Raw genomic sequence first — 12,884 nt, forward strand, 5'->3', positions numbered from 1 at the left:
CCAATATGAAGTGAGCAGGCAGCTGCCATATGCTTCTGTCTCTACAGCACTACCTGGCCTCACAACTTCCCTGCTAGGAATGACCTCAGATTGTGAATAGTAATAAAACGCCCCTCTCTTCAGTTTTGTCTTGTATTAAGTCACAGTGATGAGGACTGTAACCAACCAACCCAGAGGGACTTACACAGCTTATTATAGGTTGTCTGTATTGCTCCAAAAGGTGTGCTAATTTTCTAAGCTAGACCTGGGCATGTGTTCTAATTTGGAAATAGTGTTCCCACAGAGATATCCAGGGGGTGATGAAGTGAGAGTGAGTAAGGCAGGCTCTAAATCTGTGCCTGGTGACCTTATCAGAAGGAAACAGATACGGACACTCCAAGGCTTTGAAGATAGAAGCAGACATGAAGGCCGGTCACAGGATTGCCAAAACTGTCACTAGCTATCAAAGTCAAAGACTCCTTCCCTACATCCTCCAAAGAAAACACAGACCTTCTGATGCCTCATACCCTGGTTCTAAATGTCCTGTATCCAAAACTGAGAATAAATGAGTGCTGGTTGAGGTCACTGTGTTTATGGTACCTTGTTATAGCAGCCCTATGAATCTAATGCACACAAAAAATCCTTTACCCAGGCTTCCATTTTCAAATCACTGAAAAATATTCACTTGATAAAATACTTCTTGTTGCTGTGATTTTTGGAGTGAAACAAAAAGAAATTAGAAAACAAACTTTAGACTCCTAAAAGAATGTGGACCTTAGCCAGTCAGGTGCTTCCAAGTTATTCAAATATTGTGCAATGGACCAGTCAACCAGGGGGTTTCTTATACTCCATCTTGAAGCTTTACAGGACAAATTTACAGAGCTTGTAGGGCTCATAAGGACTTTTCAGAGATCCAGATGTATAAAGGAAGGCTGGAATGATTTCATGAATAAGAAAGGACTATAAGACCTAGGACAGTCCTCCTAAATAAATCCAATAGGGAAATACTTTTTATTTGTAATTATTTACATATCCATCTAGTTAGCTACTTAACTTCTGGTCATTCTCAGTGAGGACTGAAAGACTACTGTTACATACTACCTGTGTGCCCTCCTCAGAATTTACCTATGGAAAAGTTATCCCCCCTACCATGGTATGAGTCTGAAATTGACAGATTCAGTGTGGTAATTAGTCTATGAGGGTGGAATCCTCACAATGTGAATAGCTTCCTCATAAGAACAGACATGGATTTAGTATGGGAAGAATAGAGGAGAGCAAGAAAAGAGATACCTTAATAGAGGGAGCGGAGTTTTGATAGATTTAAAGAGAAATCTGGCACTAGGGAAATGTCCAGAAATCCACAAGGATGACCCCAACTAAGAATCTAAGCAATAGTGGAGAGGCTACTTTAAATGCCCTTCCCCTATAATGAGAATCATGTATACCTTAAATCCCTTCCTGGAGACTTCATCCAGTAGCTTATGGAAGCAGAAGCAGACACCCACAGCTAAGCACTGAGCCAAACTCCTGGAATCCAGTTGCAGAGGGGGAGGAGTGAGGAACAAAGGGATCAAGACCAGGCTGGGGAAACCCATAAAAACAGCTGACCTAAACAAGTGGGAGGACATGGACCCCAGACTGACAGCTGGGAAACCAGCATAGGACCAAACCAGGCCCCCTGAATGTGGGTGTCAGCTAGGAGGCCTGGGCAGTCTATGGGGCCTCTGGCAGTGGAACCAGTATTTATCCCTAGTGCAGGAATGGATGGGATAGGGGTTGGTGGGGGCCATGAGAGGATGGAGAGAGAGAGAACTGGTTGATATATAAAATAAGATTGTTTCTAATTTAAATAAAATTTATAAAAAAAATCAAAACAAAACAACAACAGTAAAAAATAGCAGACATGGAGGAGATTCTTTTGTTCTTTCAATAAATATCCTCCTAGTCATCCATTTATCCTACAAATTGTGAAGACACAATAATAAAAGGACAGTATGAAATTCAGGAAGACAGTCCTCAACAGATTCCATCTAACAGCACTTTGTATTTGCACTGTTTTCCTTCAGAAAGAAAACTAGGGGAAATAAATGTGTCTGGTTAAAGCCACTCACTCGATATGGCTCTACTACTGTAGGGGGCAATGGCTAGGCATGTGTTTATTTGTGGGTATAAACTAGCAACTAGAAATGAATGGTCCTCCCCGCCTCCATTAAACCTCTCTAGTATCAGTACTATGGAACTCAGAAAGCTCACATGTCCCATTGACTCCCCCAACTGTCACCTTCTTGTGAGCTGCATGCCCTACTTATGCTCTTTAGACTTCCCCTTTCAACACTAGCCAACACTTTCTTACCACAGCTGTTTCCTCTCAAATGCAAACAAAGAGGATATTCAAAATAATGACCTAAATAATGTTAGAAATTTAAAGCAGTACTCATATAACCATGGGCCCTGGCTTGTATGTAAAAGCTTATTATCCAGTAATTGGTTGATAAATAAATATAATTGCCTCTTTTATTATTATCTCAGTTATTAAAATTAATGAAGTGTTAAGGAATTTCAGTTGAGAGATAGAGATAACAACTAAACCATCTGTGACCTCCTTTGCTAGAGAAATAACCCCAAAGATTACTTTCTTTTTGATTTGCTTATTCTCACACAAGAACAAAGTGAAGAAAGGGTACAATCATTAATCTCACCTGTCCTAGAATTTCCAGTGAGCAGGCACAGAAATGTAGGAGCACACTCTACTGAAAGACAGTGCAACACAACCAGGACATCTGATGGGGGATGCCCTTCAGCATATATGTTTCTCTTATTGGTTGATGAATTAAACACTGATTGGCCAGTAGCCAGGTAAGAAGTATAGGTGGGGCTAACCCAGATAGGAGAGTGCTGTGGAGAGGGAGGCAGACAGAGGCTTCCAGGGAGAGATGCCATGCTGCCAAAGGAGTAACATGCCAGATTATGAGCAAGCTACAGCCTCGTGGCAATACATAGATTAATAGAAATGGGTTAAAAATTAAGACAAAGTTAGCCAATAAGAAGCCTAAGCCAATATGCCTCTGTGTCCTTATTTGGGGCTGAAGGGCAGTGGACCAGGCAGGACAGAAACTGTGTCTACAAACTTCACTTATTGTAAGCCTTTACTTAGGGTTTTCAGAAACCAGGAACACCATTATTTATCCTTTCTTCTTTCCTACTTTTGGTAGCTGCTTTTTTTCAGGGGGCAGGGTAGTAGTTCAGGTCCACCTGAATCCTGTTCTTGATAATGTATATCTTAGAATCCCTGGAAGGTTATAATTCTTCAGTGACTCAGTACCTCACCCTGTATGTTAAAGTTTTAGCAGTTAGGCATGAGATTTGGAGTTGCAGTGTATTTTTTCTGCACGTGGAGGACTCAGTTGATGAAAATACAGTCAAAAAACCATCATGATCCTATGCTGGTGGCATAACTTGAAGGCAGAACACAGGCCCAAGAGAAAGTCAAGATTCTCCTGACAGGGTTTTGAAACTCAAATCTATAAAGCAATAAAGTACAGCACACTAAATCCTATAATGTATACCACTCATGTGAGGCTCTAGTAGTTTGTCTATCCACTGGACTGAGATGGATAGGAACTGCTATAGGCCTTTGGTGACCTCATCCATGGCCAGCAGCAATCCAGTTGGGAGATTAGTGGAGACTGTCAAAAGCTTTTCTGCTGACAAATGCAATCCATTTACTATGACAACCCTGGGAACTCTTGGCCCAAAGCTGATTATGTTCAACACACACTTGGAGGGAAACTAGTATTTGAATGAATGACTTTTGTTTATGTCAATCAAGTCCATTTCTTCACTCAGAGGACACCTTGTCTCACTTTCGTTGACTCACCAAATATTCACTGAGAACCTCTAAAACATGTACTAAGAACACCAAATAAAAATGGATTATTAATGATTCAGGACAAACTCAGAACATGTTACCCCTCCACAGTGGTAGAAACTCCCTAGATAGGAGCACATGGTTTCATATTCAGGAGTCAGTAGCTACCAGGTCATGTGCTTCTTCTTCCAGATGATTTAAAATAAAATGTTTATCTTTTCTACTTTACAGAGCTTACTAATTCATTCATAAATATTTATTTGCTACCTGTCATATTCCAGGAAGTTCTTTAGGACTCGGAGTTAGGGCAGGAAACTTGACAGACATGGTAAGTGCTCTCAGGTAGAATTATTCTAACAACTCCAGGAAAACAAGATGCACATGCAAGATAGGAATACATATTCATACAAACAGACGCTTGGGTGTTGACTAAAGTTTAGGAGAATTTTCTATATAATGAGTGACCAATCTGAAGTGAAATCGCTGATCCTAGAAGAGAGTATTATGGGACTTACACAGACTCTCATGCTTTATGCTCTGACGATTTGGGGCTACCCTATACTAATAGTATTTTTGTGAAGCAGCAGCTTCTTTAACTTTTTAAATTCGTGGAATTATACCTTCCTTTTTTTTTTATCCTAAGACCTACTGGGTTCCTTGAGTTAAATAAAAATACTTTACAAACTTTTGGAGACTTTTAAAATCTTTTTTCAAGTAAAGCATTGGCTAACCTAGACCATGGTGTTCCTACCTCCAAAGAAGTACTTTTCGCCAGTCTTCACTTGAAGAGGACTATTGGTCCGAACTGCTGATGCTTCATCTCCATCAATGGTGAGGACTGCAAAGTTTTCCTTGGCCAGGAAGCGAACCTCATGCCACTGCCCATCATTCAGTCCAGAGCCTGGGAGGTAGAAAATGAAAATTTCCTAAGTTGGTTCAGTTAAACACAGTTTTTAAACATTACATACAGTGATTTTATTGAAATCCCAGAATTATATTACCTTCATGGAGTTTTGTTTGATATTTGGATAAATTTATACAAAACAGAGTATTTACAGAATTAACTATTATTTCCCTTATTTTTTGTTCATTTTATTTTATTTTTTTATCATTTTTTATTTGAATTACAAACAAGATTGATTTACATGGCAATCCCAGTTCCCTTCTCCCTCCGGTTCTCCCCTACCATCCCTCTAACTAAAACCTTACCTATCACATAGCCTTTCTTCTATTCTTCACCTGACTCAAACTTTCTGCTCCCTCATGACCTCTGCATCCTTCCTCTTCTTCCCTTCTCATTCTCGTAACTCACTCCCCCTTCTTCCCGTGCTCTCAATTTGCTCAGGACTGGAGAGATGGCTCAGTGGTTCAGAATACTGACTGTTCTTCCAAAGGTCCTGAGTTCAATTCCCAGCAATCACATGATGGCTCACAACCACCATGGATGAAATCCGGTGCCCACTGCTGGCCTGCAGACAGAAGACTATATAGACTGTATAGACTGTATACATAATAAATAAATCTTTAAAAGATACTTCCCTTACTTGAGTAATTCATTTGAAATGCATTCCTTGTCACTTTGGAATATCTGCATTTACATTTGGTCTGTAGTCATTCAGGGAATTCATGCAGCTAAAAGGTACAAGCTTCATTCAGTTTGATAGGAATAAACATAATATTTTAAAAGTTTTATTCTATTTTTTTAAATTATGTTTTTCTGTGTGGGTATGAGAGAATGTGGAAGGGTGTGGCTCTGAATAACAGTGCCAATAGAGCAAGAAGATTACGTAGGAAATCCTAGAGGTGGAGTTATAGGCAGCTGTTGCCTATTCCTTGGTTTGGATGATGGGAAACAGAACTGTGGAACTCTACAAGAGTGGTATGCACTTTTAACCACTGAGCTATCTTTCTAACCCTTAAACTTTTTTAAATATCAACAGAATTAGGGATTCAGAAGTAAAGGTTAAATATATTTTCATCTACAAAAATGTGGTACATTTACACAATGGAGAACTACTCAGCAGAAAAAAAAAAACCAATGGAATCTTGAAATTTGCAAGAAAATGGTTGGAACTCGAAGAAACCATTCTGAGCTGAGCGAGGTAACCCAATCACAAAAAGACTGGCATGATAAGTACTCACTCATATATGGACCTGCTTTATGATACATAATAGTGACTGTGCTTTATCAGAGCTGTTTTTAATGTTGTTGCTCAGAATGGTTTCCTTCCAGATGATGATTGAGAAGCTAATTTAAACAAAAAATGGTGCCAGGTTCCACAAGAGTAACAGAACTGTGCTGTTTTTCTGGGATTTTGTTTTTTACTTTTTTTTTTTTTTAAATGTAGAGTGCTGGATGTCTCTACAATTTTGTTCAAATGGCTGCAGAACCTGGAAAAGCTGTTGCTGCTATTGATGCATAACATACTGCCATTATTGGTATTTTTATATAAATATAAATATATATACACATATATAATTTGAATTTTTGTTAACTTTAGCTGTGCTGTCAACTTTGGAAAAAAGTATCCCAGTTTACTGTGCTGAGTTGGCATTGTACAAAAATTAACAGCCATATTGGTCTAGAAATATTTAAATGTTTAATTGGTCTATAAATGTTTTTCCCATTTGTACAGGGGTATTAAATATGTAAGGTCTTAAAAAAAAGAAGGGATTTTGAGAGCCCATCCCATTTGAAGGGATGCTGTCTTGACCTGGACACATGGGGAAGGGCCTAGGCCTGGCCCAGGATGATGGGTAGACTTTTGGGAGCCCCTTTTGAGGGCCTTACCCTGCCTGGGGAGTGGAGGGGGGATGGCTAGGGGCAGGTGGGATGTTGGGGGGAGGGGAGGGAGAGGGAGAAGGGATTGATATCTGAAGCAAGCTTGTTCCTAATTTGAACTAATAAAATAAAAAAGAAAGAAAGAAGTGTGGTGCTGCTTATATTTTGCATTATCTAGTGTTTCCTTAGCATTCTAGATGGTTTGTCCCTCTATCAAATTGAATAAGCATAATATAACATAATCTTATAGAAAAACACAATTAGAATGCAATTTGGGATACTTGTGGGAAAGAATGGTTTGAATAAAGTCATTTGGGAAGAAATGAAAAATTATTTTAATTTAATAACATATTTTCTGGCTAGCTTTGTTAGGTTCCATTTTGAGACAGAAGTAGATTTATAGTATTGATTTAATATCTCTGCTTACTTTTGTAATTTTAAAATCTTTTGGAGTAATGGTTAGTTTTTTTCTCAATGGCCTCATCTATGTATAACAGTTTATAGAAATTAAGAACTAAAGAAATGATTTCATGTGTAGTTGAACATGCTAATTAAGCACTGATCATCATGGGAAATAAAGATTAGCTGATCATCAAACCAGGTAGTATGGTAACTTACGAGGTTCTGTTTCAGCAAAGAGAAAACAGTAAAATAAACCTACAATGCCCACCTCCCAAATTTATTCTTCATAGTTTCTCAAAGCATTCTATAGGCAGGCAGCATTCTTTTGTTTAGCTTGTGTTCATTTCACTGGAAATAATTGGAAAATTAGCTGCTAACAGAAGAGAAAACATTAGACAAGAGTATCTGGGGGTAGTTTCACTAGCACTGAGAGAAGTCCAAGAGCTTTGATTTCACCTTGAAAAGGTCAATGCTATGAAGGAGGCCAGGATGTTGTTCTAGTCTTTTCTGATTGCCTGGGGAAGTGAAGGAGTTCCATGAAGATGAACATCAGTTTCACAAAGAAAGAGAAGGCCAGCCAATGAAGACTTTAAAACCAGAGTCAGAGTACATCAATGTCATAGAGATCAAGGATCTCAGTAAGCCCTTAATTACTTAATTCCAGAAGCCATATCGTGTGGACCACATCCAACTGGTGTCCTCTTGTTTTTATACAAAGTGTATATTGAGAATCTTTTTATATTATTAAGTGGTTGAAACGAAATTAAAAAAAAAAGAATACACACAGCTTACTCAGTTTTAGAAATGAAAAATTCTCATAAATTCAAAGTTTAGTGTCCATAGAAAGTTCTATGGGGATACACTTAAGCCCCCTGGTCTGTAGATTACTGTTCCAACAATAATTGAGACAACAGTCCCAGTCAATAATATGGCCACTCTAACCAGATATTGACTCCATGGTTACTCCGTTAAAAACATTAACTGTTGATTCATACAATAGACACACACACACACACACACACACACACACACACACACACACACACACACTGATATTTTAAAGAAAACAAATATAGTGACATCTCATTCTTTCCATCAGGATTAGAATCTAGCTTTATTAAGCATATTTTGCTTCAGTGGGAAACAATACAAATTGTTCTTAAGGAATCAACATGGACTAATTTTCAAATTACTAAAAAGTAATATAAATGAGTGTTTACACATAACACATTGAACATAGAAATGTGTACATACAGCCAACAAAAAATGTCTGTATTCACACACAGAGATAGAGTATTCATAGTATTCACAGTGTATATACATGTAAACAATCACTTGAATTACACTGTAACCTCTTGATTACATACCTAGAAATCAATCTAACATATTAAATTGTCCCCTCAATGATTTTTTTTGCTTTGATCCTCTCTTGAAAAATGTAAGCTGGTTCCTGGCATTTCCCTTATGATTGTTTTCTGTTGCTTCTGGCCTCAGTAACAGCACTGGCTAAAGGCCTAATACTGACTGAGGTGTCAAGTGTCACATCTTGAATGCTTTCTTTGTGGTGTCTATGTGGTTTTACTCCCTCACTACAGCCTTTGCAAGTCTTCATAACTGTATGCAAAATGATACCCCCTGGTGGGGAAGGTCCTTCTGTGTATGTGTTTGTCTTATTGTTTGATAAATTAAGTACTGTTGGACAATAGGGAAGCAAGATAGGTGGGACTAGGAGTCAAGGAGGATTCTGGGAAATGTAGTAAAGAAGTCTTGTGATCCAGGCAGGAAGTGACATAGCAGGCAGACTCGGAATATAAGCAGGAAATTTCCCTCTTTGCTCTTGCTCTTCCTCCTGCTCTCTTCTCTACTGAGTCGCCATGTGATTCTGGGAAGAGGATGCCAGTGGAAGGCATCCTCGATAAGATAAGTCTTATAAAATATGGATTTATGATAGTTAAGACTGAGCTAGCATATAGGAAATCCTAGTCAATTGGCCAGCAGCATTGTAAATAATATAAGACTCTGTGTGTCATTCTGGGCGCCAACGTGGCCTTGGGGATCAGGCCACTGGCAGAAAGATTTTTCATAACACCCCCCTCCCCTGATAACACTCTTTTAATGAACTTCATTTTGTCCCGTACAACCGCTAGTGATTAAGTCTACTTTGTGTTTGCTTCTTTGTTCCTTTGTTTGTTTCTTCTGCTTCTAAAGAAAGGCTGATTTATGTTTATTTTATGCATATGAATGTTGAAGGGTGGGTGTACGTATGTACTCTAGGGTGGGTAGTGTCTGTGGATTCCAGAAGAGAGCCTCATATCCTCTAGAACTGGAATTACATGTAGTTGTGAGCTACCATGTAGGTTCTGGGATCCCACCATGATCCTTTGAAAGAGCAGCAAGTGCTCTTAACTAAGGTCTCATCTATCCAACCCCCTCTTTTTGATACAAGATTTCTGGTGTTAGGATTCTCCTTTTCTTCCCCCTCTATTTTATTGCTTGTTAAAACTTAACATTTCAACAGCACCGTGTACACGTTAGGTGTGGAAGAACAACTGACTCATTCCGAGGGGTGATGGAAGAAGTAGGAGTCTGGCCCATTTGTCATGAAGAGTGATGCTGAAGATGAGAGGAGCCATGGAAAACGCTGTAGGCTTCACTGGCCATGGATGGCTTTTATGCAAGAGACGTTCATATGCTTAGGGATGGATGCTGAGAGGAAGAAGTAAGTCCTGTAGATGAAATTTGATTCTTGCCAAGTAGTCTGTTTCAATGTTAATACATCTTTCTGGAAATTTGTTCTGTTCTAACACCCATAACTGACACTCCAGTCACTCAGCTATCCCTTATACATCCCTGCAACCAGCTTCAGCGGCTTCCTCAGACTTTGCCGTGACTTGCAATGACGTGGAAAGTGGAGTGTCTGGCTGGACAAATCCTGCATGCTAGGGACAGTGACCCATACTCTCAGGCATAGTGGTCCTTACTTTCAGGAAATCCTTGGGGGATTGAGCCTAGTTATCCACGATAGCAAATAATTTATCAAACAACCACTTTTGTGACTTTGCTACCTTCCTGTCCTGCCTCTCTCTCCTTCTGTGTTCTATACCAATGTAAAATAGTATATATGTCTCCAAATTTTTATAGGTCCTTATGATTTTTATACAGTTATGCTACTTTATAAAACAATTACGTCATTGTAAAAAATGGGGAGTGTTGTTACTCCACGTTCTTTTTAGAACAAGACTATCTTTCCCACATCGTTTAATCTCAAAGTTTTATCTTCCTGTCCATACAAAAACTAGCAAATAATTATTTAATTCGTTCTAGCCTTTCAAATATTCATGAAGAGCAATGCAAACAAACCCTCTGTGCTGTAAAATTACTATGCAGATGCAGTCTTATTCTTAAATTAAAATCAGTAAGCTGTCAGCAATAGTGCATCCCGAAACACTTCCTATTTGAGTAGGCCCTTTTGGGTTCTCCAGCACAATTAATGTCACAAAAAAATGTATTTTCACACGAACATTTTCCTTCTAACCAGCAAATGGGATGTGATGTGAGTTAACTATAAGAGCGTATTGTTTTGATTTGGGTTTGGGGTTTTGTCTTTACAGTTTTGATTCTTTCTCTGAAATGCAGTTTGGGGACACAGGTCTCAAGAACACACACCATTATTGCAAATATTCAATCACAAATTCAAACACAAAGCCTACAGATCCATTCGGGCAGAGAAGTCACATAATTTTAACTGTTCTAAATGAAAGATCAAAAAGCTTTTCAGAAAACCCCCATGAAAACTGCATCGCAAAACTGAATTCTGAGTGTGACATCAACACCTGTATTGTTCCCAACAAAAGGCCTATTATTCTAATCAGATTAAAAATGAAAGGTTATTTTATTTTTCTCAAGGAACTTAATTAGCAGAGAAATTGGACCTCAGATTGCAGGAGCTTTGTTGACAGTGAACCTCTCCATATCTAAGTTTAAACCATGGTTTCTACTCATTTTAATTCCAATTATTATTTGGAACATTTACTGTTAATCATCAATAGCTATGCCTCAGTGATCTTTGAAAGGAAGGGGCCCATGAATATAATGAAATTCATTCTCAGTGTAGCCAGGACGGGCCAAATTGCTCAAAATAAAATGTGCTATTTCTTTTCTATTTCTTTGTCCAAATGTTATAAAAAGTAATAGCCTCAGGGTTTTCTCCAGAGAGAAATCCAATTTATGATCTCTGCATATGTGAGTATTTATAGATACACTATTCTGGGTTCTATGGGCTAACCACACTGATGAGTGCTTTACTTGCATTTGGCTCATCTATACTTCATAAAAACTTTAAATATTATTATTCTCATATATACCAAAGAGACAAAGGTTAATAAAATGTAAGCCTACTATAGGTGGTAAGTGGTAGAGCTCTGAATGAACCTCAGTTATGTTTCTCAAGAATAATGAATTATTTTGAGGAGATCGTTGTGGATGGTATATTTTGGTATATTTTGTCAACTTGACATAAACTAGGTAATCCGAGAAGAGGGAGCCACAACTGAGAAAATGTTTCCTTAAGATCGGTCTGTAGGTAACTTTCTTTTGGGGTATTTCTTGACTAATGATTTATGTGGGAGGGCCCAGCCCATTTTGACTGGTGCTACCAGGGTAGGTGATCCTACAGTGTATCAGAAAGCCTGATGAGCAGGCTCTAAGGAACAAGCCAAATAAGCAGTGTTCCCCCATGCCTTCTGCTTCAGTTCCTGCCTCGAGATCCCTACCTTGAGTTCTTGCCCATACTTCCTTTTATGAAGGACTGTGACGTGCAAGTATAAACCAGATATATCATTTCCTCCCAAGGTGTGTCTTTTAGTCATGGGGTTTTATCACAGCACTAGAAACCCTAACATCAGATGTCAGACAAAAATGAAAAGAAAACCAATAACAAACCCTTTACATATAGTTCCTGACCATCTGTGATCAGAGTGGTCGTACACATACCCTTCCATTTCCACTGTATCTACAGAGGGCCTCTTTTCCAGGGAAAGCCTCCTATGTCATGCAGGCCAGAAATAAACCCAGGTGCCATCCATTTCACCTGCCAGCTGTCAATCATTTTTGCTCTTGGGTTTCCATGGTGTTAGAATATCATACATACAGTATGTCTTTCAATATACTTTTACATTGATGCTTTCGCTTTTAAAAAGTATTTTAGATGAACATTTTATAGCACAGACTAGATGAGGAAATTTTAGGACCTTTTCCCTTGGGCATATTTTAGAAAGCCCACAAGCATTTGTTTAAATCAGCTCCATACTGTGTAACACTTGGAACAAAAGACCTTTGTATTCACTCTTCCATTTTATAATGAGTGAAGCCGTGACCTTGACTATGCTGTGTTAGTTTTCAGAGTTGAGCTGATAATACAGACCTTGGACTTCCAAAGAGCATCATTTCTACTTTTTTAGATTCCAGCCACCCATGTTCTAGTGAGAGTGGAAAGGATGCCACGTACTTTGCTCACATCCCTCTGTCTGTAACCATGCCATCTGCTGAAGTGAGCATAAACAACACTACATAAAACAGGAATGAAGAGAAAAATGTGGGCTTTCTTCATCCTTTCTCTATAATAATATATTTAGTCTTTCCCTTTTCCTGGGCCATCTGTCATTTAGAAAAATGATACTCGAAATAATTTCTGTGTAAGAAAAGGATTATTTATTTATTTATTTATTTATTTATTTATTTGCTTTTTTAAAAAAATGTATGTGCTTGTGACTGAATGTATGTGTGCATGCCCAATTCTCAAGAGGAGCCCTTAAGGTCAGCCAGAAAAAGACATAAGATTTCCTGTTCCTGGAG

The 12,884-nt window shown here is 38.5% G+C and overlaps 1 protein-coding gene across 1 annotated transcript in view; it reads right to left on the reverse strand.

Annotated features, from left to right (window-relative positions):
• Cntnap2 (contactin associated protein 2) overlaps nt 1-12,884 on the reverse strand; it is a 1,481,094-nt gene that overhangs the window by 990,085 nt on the left and 478,125 nt on the right. The window contains exon 9 of the mRNA XM_035451404.1: nt 4,599-4,748. Within this exon, the coding sequence (XP_035307295.1) occupies nt 4,599-4,748 (150 nt within the window). The remainder of the gene's footprint in view (nt 1-4,598; nt 4,749-12,884) is intronic.

Source organism: Cricetulus griseus (assembly GCF_003668045.3).
Source record: "Cricetulus griseus strain 17A/GY chromosome 1 unlocalized genomic scaffold, alternate assembly CriGri-PICRH-1.0 chr1_0, whole genome shotgun sequence".
NCBI lineage: Eukaryota > Metazoa > Chordata > Mammalia > Rodentia > Cricetidae > Cricetulus > Cricetulus griseus.